At 34.8% G+C, this 22,135-nt stretch overlaps 2 protein-coding genes and 1 long non-coding RNA gene across 6 annotated transcripts in view; 2 read left to right on the top strand and 1 right to left on the bottom strand.

Annotated features, from left to right (window-relative positions):
• The window catches only part of LOC138697790 (required for meiotic nuclear division protein 1 homolog), a 108,504-nt gene extending 105,260 nt beyond the window's left edge, over nucleotides 1-3,244 (bottom strand). For 3 of the 4 annotated variants that reach the window (XR_011331612.1, XR_011331613.1, XM_069823303.1), the window contains exons 1-2: nucleotides 2,705-3,242; nucleotides 1,814-1,943 (exon numbers count right to left, since the gene is read on the bottom strand). Coding sequence is in view for 2 of the 4 variants with exons in the window: in XM_069823303.1 (XP_069679404.1) it covers nucleotides 1,814-1,943; nucleotides 2,705-3,097 (523 nt within the window). In the remaining 2 variants the exon portion in view is untranslated. Of the gene's footprint in view, nucleotides 1-1,813; nucleotides 1,944-2,704 lie in introns of all 4 variants that reach the window. The other variant, XM_069823317.1, reaches the window with a different exon arrangement.
• Nucleotides 3,245-3,480: 236 nt separating this feature from the next.
• LOC138697815 (large ribosomal subunit protein mL63) lies at nucleotides 3,481-9,442 on the top strand. The gene is made up of 3 exons (XM_069823345.1): nucleotides 3,481-3,650; nucleotides 6,046-6,157; nucleotides 9,173-9,442. The coding sequence occupies exons 1-3, from the start codon at nucleotides 3,592-3,594 to the stop codon at nucleotides 9,314-9,316; spliced, it is 315 nt and encodes a 104-aa protein (XP_069679446.1). The 5' UTR covers nucleotides 3,481-3,591; the 3' UTR covers nucleotides 9,317-9,442.
• Nucleotides 9,443-10,033: 591 nt separating this feature from the next.
• Nucleotides 10,034-16,411, top strand: LOC138709078 (uncharacterized). The gene is made up of 4 exons (XR_011334820.1): nucleotides 10,034-10,199; nucleotides 14,236-14,315; nucleotides 16,242-16,293; nucleotides 16,394-16,411. It is a non-coding gene; the product is annotated as an uncharacterized lncRNA (long non-coding RNA).
• The last annotated feature ends 5,724 nt before the right edge of the window (nucleotides 16,412-22,135 follow it).

The following is a 22,135-nucleotide window of genomic DNA, read 5'->3' on the forward strand; positions in this document are numbered from 1 at the left end:
AAGGCGCCATCTATCCAAAAGAGCTACACTCCTCTGGTCTACTGCAGTCCACTATTAAAGTCCCTGTAGCTCCCGCAAACAGATGCCACATGTAGGTGAATCCCAGAATCACGTTCGCAATGTCTTGGTCGTCCAGTAACTATTAAAAATAATTCATGAAATGATGCTAATGAAGGTGAAATGAGTCTGAGATTCAATGCCGAAAGTTGCCCAGCAATTCTGCTTCAAGTGATTGAGGGAAAACTTCAGAAAAAACCCCAATCAGGTAACTTGTCCCAACCAGGATTTGAACCTGGGCACCTCATTTCATGGCCAGGCAAACTAACCATTACCCCACAACAGTGGACTTTGCTACCCATTAAGAGGGATTCTACTGTACTAAGGACAAAATTAGTTCTTCTTAACGTGTCCATTGCCTAAAAAAATTGTGGTTCACAAGTTGGTTTTGGAATTTAGATTGAAAGATAGCTTTGTAAAGTGATATGAAAGATCTTGCAGCATTCCTCTTGTGTTAAGTCTTCTGATGTCGCAACGCTGTCATCAAGACTAATAATGTTACAGACTAGGGTGTTTGGAGTCACTTGCAAATGTCTTATAGCAGGTTCTCCACTGCTTGCAGGTAAAAGCAATCTCTTCTAACACCATATTGCTGCTGAGGGATTTACAGGCCAGCTATTTCCGTGAGGATGGCTGTTAATAGTTTGAAGAAGCTATTTTCAAGGATGATCCCTTTATAAGAGTTGGGGTTGTCAGTGAAACCCTTGCTCTAATACAACAGTTTGATGTTGGATGCTCTCCAGATGTCTGGCAGGTCTCCAAGCTGCAGCCATTTATTGAAGAGCTCTACCCATATTTCCAATAGGAAGGGGGCAAGAAGCTATGTGTTCATCAAAGATGCCAACTTATGTTTTATGTTACTCCCTCAATCTCTTTCACTATGATTGTTTTGTATGACTTTATCGCAAGTGGTACAAGTGTGAGGAAGAAACAGTCTTTCCCGTTGGAATTGAGTATGTTTGTACAAGAGTAACAGCAGAATATCCTCGCTGGGATCATGAAATAAATGGAGATGTCATATATGAACTGCACTTACAACTAATTATACATACATTTGATAATTGCTGTCTTCAATGGAAAAAAACCTATATAATGCATGGATCTAAATAGAATACCAAATTCTATGCTTCATTTGCGTCCAAATGAAAAAGATCCTTCCAACACTGCAAAGCAGGGGTGCGCTGAAAATTCAGCATTGAGACTGTAACAGGCTATTGGACTTTATAGCCTACTTGAATGGAGGAAGAGGAGGAGGAGGAGGAGGAGGAGGAGGAGGAGGAGGAGGAGAAAGAATCGAAAAGACCACAATTCTCGATTGATCACAAAATTGTCGGTTGCATTTTATGCATAAAACAGCCACACATTTTCGTTTCTTCTATCAATTCATTCAATATAATTACTGTGTCACCATACGTGTATCTTTAAAATTCATGGTCTCCTTGTATAAAATAGTGGCTGAGCAATTCTGTGTGTATTGAATGCACACCACTCAGATTTTTGTATCATGTAAGGGAGTATCTTATCAGTTATGATTGACTTTTAAAAACAGAAATTTACCAGGCACTAGTCCAATTCAAATATTTTCTAAGAAACTTTTATAGAAACTTCTTGATTGTGGAAGTTTCCCAGACTAATTGGATAAATTATGTCTAGTGTCTAGTTTAGATTTTATGCATTTGAGTAAGTTTCTTATGCTGTACTCTTCACACATTTCATTCTTATTCTATTACAAACAGTAGACTAGGCTATTTCTCACCTGTTTGACCGCGTTCCACTACAGATCGAAGCTGTGAATTTTGTACATATAAATTTTGCTGGATTAGCCCTTTGGTTAATTTTTCTAAATCATATTCTTCAGCTGTTGTGTATGCAATCACATTCCAATACTGCAGAAGAGAAAATATATTACAAATTTTGTCATATATTCAAGTAAAATTATTATAATTCGAAGTTAATACTTCTCATAGCTGTTGCACAAGCCAAACAGTGCAGCAGAAAGTTCTGAGTTTCGCAATGACGCCATAACTGACAGTATGATAATACCATCTAAGTTTCATATAGTATTTCGCAAAACAATTCAAAATCTATAACATAGGCCTAATTTAAAGATGAGCTAGTCTCGAAATTGCAATGTTAATACCACAGTTGCATTAGTAGCTATCTGATTATGGTAAACGGAGTGATATTTAAAGAAAATGTATAAAAAAAAAGAAGCAAATAGCAGCCAAATGTGCAAAAGTAATAATTTATTTTGGTATTACTATTATAACTTAATGTATTAATGCTAATGACACTCCCGAATTTTAAAAATTGTCGTCGTAATCCTGATCTTTAAACAGATGAAACAAATACGTATAACTATCATTCTCCCTCGCTCAAAAATACAAGCTAATGAAGTAATGAGTTACAGAGTGAATGTGAATCAAATGATACAAAGTTTACATCTGTTTATTAATTCAAGTCATGCTATAAAATTCAACAATTATTGTGAATTGTATAACAAATGGATAAGTGAAGCTATTGGGCCCTTCATATCAACATTCGACAACTCGTGCCTAAGAATTAATTCTAAAATTAAGCTACCTTAAGACTTAAACGCATGGTTAGGCCCTAATAAGTTTATATATCTGAACACATATTACCACACCCCAAGCTTTTCTGTGTCCTCTTCTTCCATAGTAGGTCTCTTTCGTCTTTGTCGTGTCTTTATTTGTAATGCTGAGACATTTTCGTGTATACCTTGTGGCTCATGTGATCCAACCCCTTTGGTTTTCAAAGTCCGAGAAGTCACAATTACCGCTCCATATCTTGATATAATTTCAAAGTAATTTCGAATTGTAGGCATTCCACTATTAGTGTACGTAAATGAATTTACATTCTTACAGAACTGTGAGAAATATTTAGGAGTGCAGACACTGTTAGTTACCAAAGTCACCCTATGATGATGCAATGAATAACCTACGTATGACTTCAAGCTATGAAACTGTGAAAAGCCTTGAAAAAAGTTCAGCACTTTCGTACTGCATTTACTAGATAACATTTTGACGTATTTCTCTTCTCGTCTTGAAATATGGTAACTCTGAACAAAAAGAAAACAATCAATTCAAGATTATCACTCAACTACAGTCCCAACCAAATGTAGCGGTCGTATGCACTAGCCGGAAAGACTGGCAAGTGGCAATGTAGTTCGCTTCAGTTGCTCATTTGTTTGACTACAGCTACCTGTTCCTTCATGTTAACCAACGTCACCAAACTAAAGCGGTACTCGGTAAGAATAAATTCTACAATCAATTAATAAAACAAAGCGTACAATTTAATAACATTATCATCATTATTTATCATTCTGTATATCTGCAATTAAATATGGCTTAAATCTAGAAAACCAAAATTACAACCAGCATCAATTGTAACTTTTAAATTTGGCACACCTGCTTAAAACAGCCGCCTGCATGGATAAATATATAATTTCTTTAGAGTGTGATGTTTAATGTTTTTGCATTCTGGCATTTCACATAATACCTTTTACTAAAAGTCATGAGGTTAGCACTACTACTTTTCAGCAGGAAAGGTCCTCCTGGACATATATGGCGAGGGTAAATTGTACATATATTATTTACTGTAGTGTAGATAATCGAATTTTAGGTTAGGTTGGTTGATTCCCAGAATTTATTGAAACAAAAATAAAATACCGCACTACGTTCTCATCACTGAAAGTATTACATTACAAATGAAATAATAAAAGGAAAATTGAATATTCGATCTCGTTACGCACCACAAACGGAACTGACATCTGATTTGTGTTGTTATTTCTTGATTAAATGAAACTGAGATGATACCGCTTTGGAAATATAATATATCTGGAAAAATAAATAAGCGAGTATTCGTAAGGGGCGCGCTTTCGTACAGGGGCAGCGGCATTTCTCTAAGGTTAGAGCCTAGTTTAGGTGTGTGTATTAATCGAAAATTAGTGGCTGGAAACTATTGAAAATAGGACGTACGTTTATATGACATTTTTTTACGATTAATACAAACACACCTAAAATATGCATGGAAAAAGTATACTTATTTCGATTAACTAAGCCATGAAACGGATATTTACAAAGTTTGAGAACTGTAGCAAGCTTATATCAAAACATGCTGTCTTTATGCGAGTCATACAATTTTGTAGCATATTGCTCCATTACAAAATATTGCTGATAGCACAAGGAATATTCTACAATAATTAACTTCTAAGGTTGGGCTATACAGTTGGTAAAAAAAGTATTCATACACCATGTTTTATTTGATTCTTGGTTTAATTTATTGACAGAGAACTTTATTTTTGCATTATTTAGAACTAAACGTAAAAACTATTCATTTCTGAAAAAAAGAAAACCTTTAGAACACAATAAGTATTACAATATGAAAAAAAAAAGCCATTCTTGGGGCAACAAAAAAAGTATTCATACACAACACAAATGAGACTTTCTGCAATATACAAACACAATTAATATTTGGTATGCAGACCTTTTGCATTTATAATGGCCTGAAGTCTCCTTGGCATGGATTCAACAAGCTTGTTCGTGAAGTCTGGTGTAATTTCAGACCAAATTTTCTACCAGTTGAGTTTTGGAGGAACACTTTAACTTTCGGATTTTGTTTTCCAAATGGGCCCTTAAATTTTCAATAGGGTTGACGTCCGGAGATTGGAGTGGCGTGAGAAATAATTTTCGGGCGTTGTACAACAGCCACTCGCGCGTTATTCTTGCTGTATGCTTTGGATCGTTGTCTTGTTGAAATAAATAGGTGTCTTGTATGCCCAATTTCACAACACTCTTAGACAAATTACCTCAGAGCACTTTGATGTAGCCCGCAGCATTCATGTTACCTTAAATTACTTCCAGTTCACCAACTCCTGCAGCCCCATACCATGATATAGACTCCTCCATGCCTCACTGTTGGTAGTACATTTTTGCTTTCCAGTTCTGTATTTGATCTTTTCCAAACGAACTGTCGAACTGAGATCCAAAAATGTTAAATTTACTTTCGTCCGAAAATAAAACAGTCTGCCAGAAGTCTTGTCCTATGTTTATATATTTCTTAGCAAATTCCAACCGCTTCTGTCGGTTTATCTCACTTATAAAAGGCTTCTTTCTTGCTGCTCTGCCTTTATACCTGCTTCATGGAGACGATTCCAGATAGTTTGAGGTGTAATGATCTTCCCGAAAGTTGAAGCAAGATGTTGCACTAGTTCAGCAACACTAATTCTAGGTTTTTTTTTTTTTTTGAGGCTTCACGAACCAGTTGGTGAGATTCTCGTTGCGAAATGACTCTTGGTCTTCCCTGTCGCCTTGCATTACCGGTCAATCCAGTCTTGAACTTTTTAATAATATACTGGACAGTCGCATGAGGTCGTTTAACCAGCTTCCCTATCTTCCCATAGCTGAATCCTTGTTTAAATAATGAAACTATGTGGTCTTTCCAGGCGGCACTCAATTCTTGTGATTTACGACCCATATTGTACCGCTGTCAGACTTAAACTAAACAGTCTCATCTAAGAACACTACTGGAGTCGACCTACACTTGTTGTCACTCTCTAAGATGGGAGAAGAGTGTGTAACAGTCAAATGGTTACAAACATTGGAAGCGTATGAATACTTTCTTTGCTAACGAATATGCATTTTATTCCATTGTTAACTAATGTGTTCAAGTTACTAGAATATGTTTGTGTGTAATATACTACCATAAGACCCTTATATAAATCTACTGAATGCCATAATGCTGAAAGACAAATTATAGACACCAACAAGGTAGAACGTAGTGTATGAATACTTTTTTTACCAACTGTACTTTACTTTCACTAAGCTTACAACAGCAAAAACTAAAAGAAGAGAGACTGCAAAGCTGGAACTACTACAAAGCAGTTGGCAGGCTATTCTCTTCACGAGATCATAAAAGAGATGTTATAGTAATTTTATTAAACTAATAGTTGGTTATTTTCTCTTTCAGGAAACGAAAACTTCTCAAAGAGGTCACACCATTAGCACGCAATAATCTCCGTAATGATTATGTTAGGGAAGAAGAGAATATGTTTTATTTGAGACATCCTTATCTCACTATAGTAAGTTAAATTAAGGGTCTGAGGAGAAACATGACAACGTCATTCCTTTCATAAAATGTTTTGACTGCTTGATCAGTTTTTTATTTAATGTCTGAAATTTTGTGTGGTTTGACATTGAATTGTAAGTTTAGTGTAAGATACTTATTAATGGAGAAAAATTCGTTCCGGCACCGGGAATCAAACCCAGACCGTCAGCTTGGTGCTCCGAATGCTCTTACCATCTGAGCTATGCAGAGACCTAATTCACAATGCCGGCCGAATTCTCCTTCTTTATATCATCAATGACTTATTACCTGCATTTTAGATATATAAGTCATATATGCAGGAGCGCATGTTTTAATTACTTTATGGCCATTTCAACAACAGTTTTTGAATCACTGTTAACATTAATATATGTATGTATGTGTATATATATATATATATATATATATATTTTTTTTTTTTTTTCTTATATGAAGACCTCGCTGTCCTCTATTGAATATTGTGTAATCAATGACCTTATGTAGTCATACACGTAGATACTTATTAATAGAAAAATAATCATTATGACTTATATGTCCAAAATGCTGGTAGTAGGCCATTGACGATACAAAGACGAAGAGTTTGTCCGGCACTGTGGATCAGGTCTTGGCGTAGCTCAGATGGTAAGAGCACTCAGCGCGTCAAGTTGAGGGTCCTGGGTTCGATTCCCGGTGCCAAAACGAATTTTTATCCATTAAGTATCTACGTGAATGACTACATGAAGTCATTGATTACACAATATTCAATAGAGAATGGCAGGTCCTCATATAAGAATATATTTAGTGTAAGACTTAGTTCATTGCATTTAGATCTATCGATGTTGCACAATTGCATATTTCTTTACAGTTGCGCTACTAAAGAAAGGTATGATGTATTTATGTACTTGGCTTCTAATCGATTCATATAAGATACCATAACAATAGGTAAATTGAGCTGCGACGCAAATTTCACACAGGAATAAGGGTGGAAAGTTGCTGTGAAAGTGGTGGCTGGCAGAGAGGCAGGCTCACATGCCTTGCATGTAAGCTTTGTGGTAGGTACATAGCTAGAAAGCGAGTTTTCATGAGACCCAGTATCAGCAACAGGTTAGGTTTGATTAGTTCGGACTTTTAGTGTGCCTTACATATACGCATTTTTATTTGATAGCGCAATTGTAAATAATTATTGATATTATGAGGCTATCAAATGCAAAACTCGCCTGATCCAGGTAAAATTATTTGTCAGAAAACAGGAAAAACCATTATGGATATGGACAATTTTGCATTTGATAGTAGTTTTCTAAGCTCTATGGAAGAGGAATTAGACAAGATTTGCACAAACCGACTATATCAGTAGATAGAGAGCTGCAAGAAGTACAACATCCCATATGAAGGCTAACTCATTTTTATTTTATTTTTTTTTTAATTTTGGATAAGGCGAGTTTTGCACTTGATAGCCTCATTTTCAGCCAACTTTACAATTCATAGTTATGGTAGTTCTTTACATTTCGTAAATAATAATGATTATTATTGGGGTGAGGGTTATCTGGACACAACTAGCGCTGAGGAGATCACTATGCCCTACAGCATACCTGGGCACAATTTTCGGTTACGTGTGGCACTCGATTTGAAATAGTTTGTTTACTAGGAGAGCAGACTGCGGAGTAGGATGGGAAATATAAACTGCTATGACCAGCGATCGCTAAGGCGGTCAGTGGCGAATTATTAGGAAAGCGCTTGGTTAATGTGAGAGACTCGAGAACTTTTATTCAATTTGGCAAATTAATTCGGCAGCCTTAATCATAAACCTCTTTACTATTTCTCCATCATTGAATTGATTTAAATCACAGGTGAGAAATTGCGTAACTAGCCAATAATATTCCATCACGTTGTCTACGTTTATTTTCTTGAATATTCTGGCGTTTATCAAGGTTACTTAATAGATTTGCACGCTCTCGACCTAAAATAATTTTAGAAAATCATATTTCGTTTTCTACGCACATTTGATATTTTTTTTTTATAAATTTATTTTGGAAATAAAATGTACAAACAACATTTAATTCCTCGTAGGCTACCTTTTAATGCAGCGTGTTTAAGGTATAATGTCGTATTTAGTATACTATGCAAATGTTATCATAAAATTTCTTCGGAATAGTACGAAAAAATAACATTTAATTTGTCTTACCTTCTAATTCAGCATGTTCTTTATGACATAAGGAGTAATGTCGTTGTATATTAAATTTATTAATGCCTAATAGGATTTTCGAGCATAACATACATTGTATGTTCTGCCCTTCTAAACAGCAAAACAACTCTTGCTCCTATTTCTCATGAAATAATCGTTTTCTAACACGTGCACACTGCTTTGATAATGCCATTATGCCACCACTGATATTGCTTATGAAACTGATATAGAACCTGCCCACGCCTAGGAGCTATGTGAGGGAGGAACAGGGACTGTGAAGATGATGTCACTCAGAGCGATAAGCTCTGTGAAGGTCAGTGAGGCACTAATTCTCAAGTGAGGCACGATGCCCATCTATGCCCTACAGTGTCTCGTCACTGATGATGTCTACCACAGCTGTAGATGAAATGTCAGGATGTAACATCGCTAGTAGACCATGGCCTGGATAACTCTCACCCCTTTGACACCGGCCGTGAAAGCCTACATTCGATTATTATTATTATCATCATCATCATCATCATCATCCTCATCAAAAAGCAGTGGGCTCCTTTTTTATGCTTTTCAATGTATGTTTCTCCAATTTCATAGTCTACATTCTATATGTGTAAAATTATCTCGTGATATGCACTTCACAGAATTGTAAAGCATAGTGAATTTATATATAAGATCATTATTTTATTCTATCTGCAGAAAAATATGCTTTTATTAGTCTATGCATGGCATTATGAGTATATATAGAAATTAAATGATTTAACACTTTTAGGGATATGTCAAACTTTTTACCACCATTGTAATACCAATAAGTATTTATTTACTTCAATATTTCAACAGGAGCAGTCATGTGGACATGCTGCAGCTCTCAACAAGAAGGAAGAATGGTTAGATAACTTCAGAAGAATACGCTTGAAGCAGAAACCACATTTCACCATGGAGGAACAGTATTCACATCTGAAAGTTAAAGATGCATGGGAGTGAAATACTATGTTGCATATTTAAATATTACAAATAGTGATTGTTCTATTTAAAGGAAAAAACCTTACTGCTGTGTAGTGTGTATATCAAAGACCTTTGAAATTGTAATAAAATGTATCTTTATGTACAGTTTTATTGTTTTAAGATATTTTCCTTAGCCAAAAATAAAACCTCGAGATTACTAATTACTTACAGGTACAAGATCCAGATCATTAACTTACTGAGCAACGGCCTTCAACTGTCATGCTTAAAACATTCTGCATATCACTGGACATACCTACCCGACCTCCATATATTTTTTCCAGCCCTACATCATACAGTTTTCAATATAACTAATTTCTTCTTAAAAGAAATGAAACTTTTAATTAAATTTACGTCGATTAACAAGAAGTGAAGGAAAACTGGGAACTGAATTTTAAATCCACCTCTACTGTCCTCAGGAAATTTGACATTATTGCTTTTACTTCCATAGCAGTAAAGTAAAATGACGAAGTCAACATACAATGGCTCAAATACGTCTGTATAATACATTATGTGAGCATAGACAGTTAATATTATTTTTATTTTATGCCTCACTTATACAATTATTTGCATATATGGCAAACTTATCTTCTGATTTACATAATCACTCTCTAAATGCTTAACTACGTAATACCGGTATTTTAAGTTTAAAACATAATTATTATAGTAATTTCATGCAATTTGTTCCACATTATTAATTAGATAGTATGACTGGGTAAAATTCAGGAGAAAATAAAAGCACTTACTCAGGCAGGCTTAATTTACATTCTGAACTAGCCAAGACACTATCACAGAAAAACAGTACAACAATACAAAATGAACAGAAAGACGATTTTCGTTATTTTTACCGTATTCATCTTTGCAGGTAAGTTATAATTTCGCACAGTGCAATAATTTTTATATTTTACAAGGGAAATGGGTAAATATATTAGTTGAGAATATATTGTTGTCTAATGCTTGGCCCTTGGTAGTGAAGCCATTAGCGCTCTTGCTTTCAAGTATTTTTCTATTATGGATCCAGCAGGTAGGGTGTTACAGGCCATTTTAAGTGTAGATGTAACCATCTTTTTAAGTGAACACCAGTTTTTTTTTTGTAGTACTTACATCACCCACTCACTTAAAGCCTCAAAACTTCCAGTTTGAGTGAAGGGCCACACCTGTTATTGGACAATGGGTCTGTCGGACCTAGTCAGGAGGAGTCTTTTGAATCCACCAATCATTCCTCTTGTATGTCATCTTTTAATGCCATGACAGGCCAGCATTAATTGGTAAAATAGCATTTCCTCTATTTCTGGTGTGATTATACCTCCAATACTCAGTCCCCAGAGCCTCTTTTAGAGTTGCCAGGTCTTACGTTTTTCCCGTAAGTTGTACGTTTTATAGTTCATTTTTACATCATGCGTTTTTATTTTTCCTACAAGACACTTTCTTCCGTTTATTTACTTTTTCAGAAAAAAATCTATTTTAAAATGACCGCGAAAATGTAATTTAAAATTTTGTGATAGTGAAAACAATAAATGTTAAAGATTATTAAACTTTTATTTAAGAAGTCAGTTAAAATTTGATGATTTCGAGGCTGCTGTTGAAGTATTTGAAATCAAAGAACATGTTAATGTTGATAAGCTATATGAGGAATTCTGTGAAACTAAAGAACAATTGGCTGCAAGTTCAAAGTATGAAGGCACTGATGTAGGAAAATGGGTTCATTTTTTCTCCAATATTCACCAGAAAAATATAAATAACGTTTTTAAAGTTGTAGGCTATTTGTTTAGTATCCTTTGATTCAATGCGTGATTGGAGAGAGTATTCTTTCTAATGAAACAAAAATGGACAGATATAGGGAGTCGATGTACCAAGGGCTTGAGTCAGACCTACAAGTTGTAAACTTTCACCTTCCATGCCAGGAGTTTTTTCAAAATGCAAAAGGTGATATAAAAATGTTAAGAAAAGCGAAATCAGTAAGCAAGTATAAATAAACAATTGAAGTAATGCACTTGCAACCAAAATAAAACTTGTATCTGTATAACCTCATATTATAGTAAATGAAAGAACTTAAAATTGCAATTACTAATGGTTTTCATTAAACACTGGAATGACCAGGATATTCAAACTACGTAGTACGACCAGCATTGGTCATTTTGATCTGTATGTTTTATCATCATTTTTTCTCTTATTAGAAACTTTTATTTTAAATAATATCTTACTACAGACTTAGTGTACTTAAAGAGTTGAGAGTTAATTTGAGACCAGTATACACTGTTCTTCTAAAAAAAAAAAAAAAGTATATGTTATGCTTACATGAAAAAAAAATGTTTTACCGGTATTAACTGTGAATAACCACTAACATAATTTTTTCTCTCAGATGCAATTCTGTTCTTAACATCATGTGCAATGAATTATTCATATTCACTCAATGTTACATTAAATATTTTGGAAATCTACATTTTGTGTTTTCTAAATGTATCTATTGTCTATTGGTTATTATAATCACATCTTGCACACACATACTGGTACACGATTCTTTCAGAACATTGGCCACACAAAAGTTTGTTACATTTTGCACAGACACGTGGTGTCTTATTTCTGCTATGACAACCTCCAATGTGACAGATCTTCCTCCCTGGTTTCCTGGACACTGCTGGGATATACAAGCTTGCGAGATAAAATTAGGATCACCAGTCTCATTCTCATCTTCGTCACAAACACTAACTGGGATTCTCTCTCCGAATGTATTTCTGACAATGTTTCTAAATAATACAGAATTCTTCGTCACTCATAATCTTTTATGCCAGAAGTTCTTCATTGCTCAAACCCTTTCGTGCCATGTTTGCATAAGAACTATAGTAAATGGCGAATAGGAATCTTGAGATAGACTAATGAAATACTTCACACAGTTGTCGTAAGAATTTCCACTGTCATCCAAAGTATATTAATTGTACTGTAATGTCACAGGAAAGCAGCTATAAACCCCTATTGTCATTCGTATGTTTTGAGTATCAACCAGTCTATGTAAAGAGAATATTTTGGTAATATGAAAGACTTCCCATATACATTCAATAAACTTGCCACATAGTGCCCATGAATTGAATTCATTGTTAGACAGCGTAAGACAATCATAAAACAGCAATATTTGTAGTTTGCTGCTGCATGAGAATAAGAGAATGCAGACTGGTCAAAATGAACTGTGTTGGTCCTTCTAGATAGCTGTACTTGTTACGTCCATAAATAATGTTAGGACTTGAAGTTTTCAGGGGATCTAAAGAGAGAAAATTCGATAAAAGTTTCGAAGAATGAACTTTATGAGCCAATACCGGTACACAAAGGGGATACAAATAAATTAAATATCAAAAGGGATCAAAATGACTGGTTGGTCCTTCTAGTGTTAAGCTAGTCAAAATCTTCCTTTTTTTTTTTTTTCTGAAGAAGACCTGGCAATCCTAGCCTCATTTATAAAAACTGGTTGCACCACGAGCAGGTTGAAGATGAGATTTGGATAGGAGAGGTTATGGTCGTTATGGAATATACCTTACATCCCTTGCAACCTTTAGCTGAGAATATTGAATAATTGATATACAAAGCCCAATTATAAATACTTATATTCATATGGAATAAAGAAATGCTATTACTGAACAAGCAATTCAATTTTCAGAATAGTGGACATGATGTGCCTCTAGTTAAGGTCAAATATAGTTCACTTTTTATAGAAAAGAAAAATTCGTATCAAGGACTTTAAAGCATCCATACAATGACCTATTAATGTGCTCCCGAATTCTTGAAACCTCCCTGTATCCAGCTAGACAAGGTGATCCAAAAATAATAATGAAGACTGTCAGTTTTCAAATGTTTTCTATGCAGTTAATATTACAAGGTAGTTTGACAATGAATTAAGTAATTTAATCGACATCTTAAACCGATTTATCGTATTAGGAAATCTTTTTCCTATCAAAACTGAGTGTGATTCTGTTTCAAGATTAATAGAATTGTTGGTTCCACCTCATTTGTGGACGGTCTGTATTTCGTCTGCCTTCAGGTTGATAAAAGAAAGCTTGCCATAATAGATGATCAGACGACATCCATTTTATATGTAGCCACTGCATCTGATAGTCTTTAATTTCATTTGTCATTTTATTTATTTCGCATTCCTTACGTATATGATTACTTCTTAATCTGTTTTTTTTTTGTATTACTCCCAAACCATTTCTTAAGAACCTCATTTCTGATGTCTCAATATTCTTCTTTTGTCTTGCTGTATTATTGGATGATATTATTATTATTATTATTATTATTATTATTATTATTTAGCTGAATTTACACATAACAATTCCATTTTCTTGCATATTTTTCAAGCAAAGACACGATCGTATTACAACGAAGCAGACTGATACACAGAATTTGAAAATAAGATGGGGAGAAGGTTGATTTCTTTAATGAAAAAGAGCATCATCAGCTCCTATAACTTGTCGACATTTCCAAATATTTTCTTCATATTAATTTTATTTTAATTAAAGTATAGGTTTAAATCGTATTTATTTATTACTTTTTACGATGGAAAGGAGTCTGGCTGTTTAAAAACCTAGCACGAATTCTTCCTATGTAAAAAAAAAATTCACGTCACGAAGATGACACATACATTCTTACACGTTTTACGCATTTCGAAATAGTTCAAAGTAATATGACTTCACATTTCTGTATGCCTCGTAAATGATAATTTAATAGTTTAAACTACGAATAACATAGCAACATTAAATTGTTGCGAGACACGTAAATCATAATGACAAAGTATATTTCATCTCACAAAAATCTATTTATTAGTGCTATACCCCTTTGGAACTGCCACGCCTAATAGGCAAAATCACTTTTAAATGTATTATTTAAATATACTGCAACATTTTATATGACAGTTGTAGGAGCAGAAAAGAAAGAAGAAACAACAGTAAAAGCAGAAGTAACACCAGAAGAACACATTATACCTCATGAACTTGTAAGTATAGTTGGTATTTTAAATTACAGTATGATCATATTAAATATCATTAAAGATTATAATCAAAATATTTTAGTGTATTTATTATTATAAATAATTATTGTATTTTTGTAGTATGTAACAGAGCAGCGATTCTTTCATAAACTTGCAATATTGAAAGCCTCGAAGTAACCATATTTTGTCAATAATGTCACTATTTCGGATTTTTAGTAAGTAATACAGCCCTAAAAACGGTTCAGTAGGTACAAATAAAGGTGCTTCATAAAATCCAAGTTGCAAGAGGAAAAAGTGCAACTCAATGCTTTAGGGCATTACAAGAGCTTGTGGGAGAGAAGCCCTACCATACCGAACTATTGCAAGATAGGTGGAAGCAAGACATCCGCTTTCAATCAACAGTTGGCATCCAAAGAGCTTTAGTTCGATCAGTGACAGAAATGATGCTGTATTTGGAGTCCGTCATCTTCCAAGGATTGGGCAACGTATTGTTGACATGCCAGGGGGACTATATTTGAATGATATAATGTCAGAAGTAACCTAAATTACCATTACTTTTCGAATGCTCTAGTAGTACCCTCTTGGTTAAAAAATGTTACACATGACACTCAGTCACGCTCTCTCGCTCCTCCTACCCCTTATTTGTTACCACTGCCACCGGGTATATACCCATTGCAGTGTGAATAAATACATACATATACATACATATACATACATATCTCTCACTCCTCTCCTCCCGCTCTCCCCTCTTTACATACAATATAGTTAGGGTTCCCTGACGTCCCGTAAAATACGGGATAGTCCAGGTTTTTGCTAATGTGTCCCATTGTCCTGAGAAAAGTCTTCAGGACAGCTTTCCGTTCCGTATTTTAGAGTTCTAAACTGAGAAAAACGAAAAGGTTACAATGTCTATTCCATATTACAAATTGCAAACATCGCACTTCATCATTGCAGGTGACTGTAGATGGACTATTATGAAACAATATTATTGTGATTATTTCTTAAGGTGAGCAATGGCAACACCAAAAGTTTAGATGAAGTTCAGGTGGATCTTTTTAAAAGTAATGAAGGAGACCTCTCCAATTTGGAGAGGGTAGTGGAGGTCATTATATGTATCCCTGGAACAAATGCGTGTGTCGAAAAATTATTTTCTCGCATGAACGCTCTATGGACTGATGAGAAAAATAAATTGTCTGTAAAAACAGTAAAATCAATGCTTGTTGTAAAATCATTCTTCAGTGAGGACTGTGTTGCTTTTCATGACATGATTCTTCAAAATAAACAATTGTTAAGTGAAATTGAGGGGTTGGGTGCAAGAAAGACACTTCTCTCTAATGCAAGTTTTGAGAAAATTGATGTTGAAAATTCGAACTATAATGATGTTACCTACGCACGCCTTTACATTTTGGGCACTCCTGACCTCTATGACCACAGTATTGAACTACAACTTGATCATATGCATAACAGATCAGAGAACACAATAAAGTGTTTTGCTCAAAAAGGGCACATTCTCTAAAATGCCCTTCTTGCACCCAGCCCCTCAATTCATTCTTTAGAGAAGTATTACAAGGCCAAGGCAGATTGATTTATAAGAATAGACACGTAAGTAACTTGGTGTATTTTGTAGCTATTTCTGTAATAACTTAGTAAAAACAATAAAATTTGAAAGCAACTGACATAAGGAAGCTTAAACTTAATGCAAATATGCTCCCTAACAATTTTGTTTACTATTTGTTACTTACCCTTAGTTAGTAAAGTGTTTGTGTACTAAATTTATCACACACACACTTTGAAAGATTGGCATATTTGATGGGTGCGTATACTAAACTTACTCAGTGATAACTGATAAGTGTCTTCATATTTCCAATATGTCTGGGAACCCTAAATATAGTATGCAACCAGTTTTCTTGTACATTTTTTTTCTGTTTCTAGAGTGAGACAGACTTCTACAAAATCTTGACATCATTTGACAAAGGCTTGCCTGGTAATTTTCCTTTACTTTTATTTTTAATACAGTACTAATACTGTTGCTTATTAACTTATGAGCATAACTTAATATTTTGTTTTTCTTTTATCTATTTCAGATAATCCATCAGAAGGGGTAAGATAAAACAATGCATTACAACAGTGCATGAAAATATAATTTATATGCCTATTGACAGGTACCGGTAATGCTTCATTCATAGTTTCTTGTAATGATTGAAATTATACCGAAAATAGCTTTGAAAATCAAGTGACAATGCTTTTTTTTTCTCCTGCAAAGTCTTTTTAAAAACACACAGCGGATTTTGGACGTGCAGCGACGATATTAGATAAACCATAAATTTGGTCGAGTATATCTATCATAGAATTTCAAATTAAATGGTTATTGACTGATGCTAATGTTTGTTCTCAAAGTCACTAAAATTACGAGTGACATAAGGAAAAACTAAGTACTGTAATAATTCCTAATATCATACATTTGCAAAAGACAGAACTAATAAAGAAACAGAAATTATTAATGAAAGGTTGAAAATCAATTAGCTTTTAAAAACACAGCCAGAATGTTTCAGTTGGGCGAAAGTCATCACAGAGGAAAAAAATTAAACTTCAACTGCACTACCAAGATCAATCAATCTTCTCAATGTATCCAACTGTTTGCTGACAACATAAAGTCCGCTGTAGTCTATTCAGTTGTTGTTTTTCAAGAGAAATGAGGGGTATTTTGATCGGTGTTAATTATAGATGCCTGTTGTTAGTAGCCAGAGTTGGTGTGTAGTCAATATATACTGCAGGGCTGTGTCTTCTGCAACTGGTACTGAGGATTTTAATCATCATCATCATCATCATCATCATCATCATCATCATCATCATCATCCATACCATAGCCCAGGTTCAGTTCCGTTTATTTCACTGACTCCATGTTATTTATTACTCAATTCTAAAAAGCTTCATATTTCTGTTCACAGGAACCACCAAAATAAAGTAATAAAGGTGAGTTACTCGGAAATTACAAATAATTACGTTACAGTTATTTTTAATGTTGCATTTTAAAAATCGGTGAACAGGATTTAAATTAATGAAAAGAGTCACTATCAGTACCAATTTATAATATAAAACGGACACTGACTCTTTAATTCTTTGTTAAAAAAAGAGCTCCCCCTGCCCCTTCCATTTTATATCACGAATATTGTTACCTTTCATTATATTGTTATGATCATAAATTTATTGAAGTACAGGTTTGAGAAGTTATACCCTGGAGTGAATGTGAGTCCATAACTGCTGAAATAAATTAGGCTACGTGCTTCTATCTTGCTATTAGCTTTCTACTCACTCACTGTGTGTGTTTGTTTTCAGCAGCTATGTAACTCCAATAATAAATATTGTAAATACAACTGAGAGAATTTTTTGCCAATTAGAATAATTTTGTACTACAGTAGAACCCTTTTCAACGAATCTCTGGGGGGATTACTGTTTTCCTTAAAAGAGGAGTTTACATGAAATGAGAAGGAAAAACTAAAATATACCTATAGTACTCATGTGTTATATACCAAACTTTATTATAACCATTTAATTAGAACTACAATTTTATTATTATTTACAGTAAATTTCATTACAATATTTTCTAACTCTTCAAATGGTGTGGCACAAATGTTTTTCTGTTTAGTCGAACCCAAACCACACTGAAACTCAACATTGAAAATTTCTTCTTTCTTCTTTATTATTCCCCATACTAAAGTAGTTGGCAAACCATGCTTTTTTGCCATATGTGATGTGTTATTTGAGGATTAGCTTCAACATCCCTTTATTATTTTCTCTTTGTGTCTGATAATAATTAATTTCATCCATTTAATCGCCATTATAAAATGTATAAACAACATAAACTAAATAAAAAACTAAAAGAAAAAAACTTGGAAACAGGATCCACACAATTCGAGAGAAAAAAAGCAAGCAAAGCAACCGCTCTGTGAAAGCAACGCAAAGCTAGACCATAAAGAATGATAAAAATAACACCGCCACATTACTATCAATTGAGATGTGCTACTGAATATGCCAGTACTGTCGAACTGATATTTCGAGCTTCATTATCACAAAATCACTTGATAAGTATACCTTAAAAGCGAGATTTTCCTTAAACTGGGTTTCCTGAGAAGCGGGAATTGCATTATCCTTATAACAATTTGGCTGGGACTTCACAGATTATTCCTTAAAAATAGTGGGAATATTAAAAGGGGTTTTACTGTACTTACAAAATTCGTTTCATGTGACTGTTGTTCTGTACATTTATAAGATTTTGTACAATAATGTAACTTCCTACTTCTAGTACAAAAATTATGTTAAAAGATGGAATACCAGTCACTTGAAACAGTAAAAAGTTACGTCAATTATTGACTGTACTGGTAAGGATTTACATCAATCAATCGACTGCACTTGATCTTAGGGAAGAATAATAAACAGCACATTAATGCAGATAGATGGTTAATGACCTGGAGGGGCAGGGGAGGAAACAGAATTAAAATGTAGAAATACTTATCAAACCATAGATGTTAGGAAGAGAAACTACACTCAATAAAACACAGACAGAAATTTTACACTCCTTGAATTTCGACATAATTTATGAAGACATATTTCTTAAAGTAGCTTAGCCTTACTTGTGATATGTACTGTCTGAAAGGATGCACATATTTTTAGCCAGGGGTGTAAAATTCAGTGAAGTGTGTTGCTAGATTTTCATCTCAAGACAGAATCTATTGTTTCCTTCTATTGTAACTTTTATTTCTACTTTTACCCACTACCAGACAATAATGTGACTTTTATTCTTAACAATTTACCATACCACAATGGGTATTCCACTCAACACAAGAATACAGTAGTCGTTATTGCACTCCACACAGTGACAATGACAATATACGTGTATTATTGAGAAGAACAACAATGTACTCCTAATTTCAACTAATGTTCACAAAGCACTAGGTGCAGAACAAAACTGTCAGTTCTCAGTTCACAGTTCGTTCACCTTGGCTCGTTCTTCTAGCTCACTCACTCAAGTTCACTGTACGTCGAACCCAAGCCTTTCAGATACAGTACATTACACATCGAACCCAAGCCTTCCAGATGCGATTCCCTGCACTTCAAACCCAAGCCTCCGGATACGTCACACTCGCCTGGATACTGCCACAATTACGGACTCACTCAAGTTCACTGCACATCGAACCCCAGTCTTCCGGCTACAGTCCACTGCACGTCAAACTCCGGTCTTCCCAGTCACGGTCCTCCTCACGTCAACTTCGGTCTCGAAGGTTGGCTTCCTTGCTCGCTCGAAGACTCACATGTAGACTGACTTCCGAAGACTCACTCGAACTCAGGTCCACCTTGCTGCTGTCCAAGACTTGAAGGCTGACTGGAGACTAACTGCCGAAGACTGCTCGCACTTTTATTACTAAACCATAACATCTCGAAACTTCGATCCGCGTGGCTTACAGAATCTTCGGGAGAGAATTGCTTCCAGATCTTTCCCCTGCTCTCTTTCCGCTCCGCGCCGTCATGTAGTTTTCCTTCCCCTTGCCTCGTACCACGCTTCAGCGCCTACCAAAGCTCGAGTTTCGTTTCCCCATGCCTTCCTTTCCGCTGGATGCGTGTGCACACTCCCAAGGCAAGTAGATATGACCAGAACGTTCCAGACGGGTGCCACACTATCTTGAATCAGTAACTCTTCATAAACAAATGAAATTAGGTACATTCGAAGTGAACACACTGTACTTTCACTTTATACTTCATATAATAGGGATGAAAAGGTACAGTACGGTACATTCAGACAAAAATATAAAAAGGATGCAGGACTCGAATACTGGTTCAGAAGTGGACCACGGACCTCCTCCCTTTCCTCTAATTTTCCCACATGCTCGGCCCATTAGTACCAGGTTCTTTCTTCTGCCCATAAATAAATTATTGTCAATATTTTAGTAAAACCTACATCTTTTATGAGGGGAATTAAATATACTGTGAGTTCACAGGACTAATGGCTTCAATCAAATCAATCTGGTTCAAATAAAGTGCACTGGTACAATAATTAACATGGAGGCATGAGACAATTACTCTGCCTGCCATTATAATTTCATTTTAATTCATATGTTCCCATAAAAAAACACTGGTTCACAGAATTTATCCATCCATCCAAATAATGCATTTACATAAAGATATTGTTTACTTTACATTATTATTATTATTATTATTATTATTATTATTATTATTTCAAATATTTTGTCATTAAAAGAAAAGGAAGACATTTTAACTGCAAACTGAGAAATTTTTTATGCATTTTAAGGAAGTTACGAACAAGTTTTGTATAGAAAGCGTCAATGCAAAATTCCAATACATATACTCAGCCACCGGAATAGCTTAGACGGCTAAGGCACTTGCCTGTTGATCCGGAATTGCACTTGGGCACGAGTTCGATTCCCGCTTGGGTTGATTACCGGTACCTGGTTGGGTTTTTTCCGAGGTTTTCCCCAACTATAAGGCAAATGTCAGGTAATTTATGGCGAATCCTCGGCCTCATCTCGCCAAATATCATCTATCATCAATTGCATCGACGCTAAATAACCTTGTAGTTGATACAGCGTCATTAAATAACAAAGTAAAATAAACATACATGTACTTCTTTAAATCCATAAAAATTCATCTTATAATATTTATGTTTTCAGAGGCTGTTCAGGAGATTCCGTAGTATGGAGTGTATACAAAGTATCAGACATTATGAAAGATTGTAACACATTATCTTTACCAATTCTGAGAGATGTATAGCATACGAATATGAATAAACATAATAAAGAATATAAATAAACTGTATGAAGATATCCGAAGTCTGCATTTTTTTTATGAAACTAACACAAAGTAGATTAGACGTTTCATCTAGCTTGCAGTAAGGTAAGAAGTCTAAAATCCAGATAACTTGAGTCACTGTTCCCTGAATAAAATGCATCTGTGGCTCATTGCTAGCATGCTAATCTTTCTTCCAGGTGGCCTGGGTTTGATCCCCGGCCTGATCGTGATGGATGAAGATGTTGCAGAATGTTTTTCTCGAGATATTCTCGTTTCCTCTTTTATTTCACCAACACTCTTTTCTTCTTCCTCATTTCATCTATTATCTACAACAGTTAAAAATACGTTTGGATGAAATCTTTGGAGTAGAGTAGTATAGGCATCCCATAACAACATAGGATTTAAGAGCTTGGGGTTCTTGATGCTAGGGCTTATCAGGTACTGTTTGAACATAGGACATGGCACTGTTAGGGTTGGAGAAGATGATCCACCTGTCAACATCAGATTCGTGAATGCAACCTGTTGGACAGGAACAATCATTGCAAGTAGGGCGCGGAATGGTCCAATGTAAACCTACATTGATGGATCCACTCCATGTCCCTTTCTCTTTCTTATCTTTTTTTCTTTTCTCTTTATCTTCTTCTGTCTTGTCTCTATCAACTTTTATATTAAATATTACAAACACACTCGTTGAAGCTGTAATGTACTTACCATTAAAGCTGGTTAATATTCGAACCAGCGACACTAGCCATACTCTGAAACAGTAGTCCAATGCTTAAACTACAAAACCACAGAGGGAGTTCAAATAATGAGAATTAAATTTTACCTATGAAGTGTTGTGACGTCACAGCCATCACAGGAAGGTAGAAGAAAATGACGAATTGTAATATAAAATAAAAACTAACTTAAGTGAACCAAATCACATTAAAACTAACCGGAGAAAATTAAAACTAACCTAAACCAACGTAAACAAACTAATCAAAGAAAATCAAAACTAGGCTGAAGAAACCTGACACAACCCATTT

The sequence above is a fragment of the Periplaneta americana genome, chromosome 1 (genome assembly GCF_040183065.1).
Source record: "Periplaneta americana isolate PAMFEO1 chromosome 1, P.americana_PAMFEO1_priV1, whole genome shotgun sequence".
NCBI classification, from domain to species: Eukaryota; Metazoa; Arthropoda; class Insecta; order Blattodea; family Blattidae; genus Periplaneta; species Periplaneta americana.

What these genes read in the sequence shown, in the direction of transcription:
- LOC138697815 (XM_069823345.1), top strand. Translation starts at nt 3,592, where the DNA reads ATGAGGTTAGCACTACTACTTTTCAGCAGGAAAGGTCCTCCTGGACAT. An exon ending in CCTGGACATATATGGCGAGG is followed by an intron (nt 3,651 to 6,045) that starts GTAAATTGTACA and finishes TTTCTCTTTCAG; the next exon opens with GAAACGAAAACTTCTCAAAG. An exon ending in GACATCCTTATCTCACTATA is followed by an intron (nt 6,158 to 9,172) that starts GTAAGTTAAATT and finishes ATATTTCAACAG; the next exon opens with GAGCAGTCATGTGGACATGC.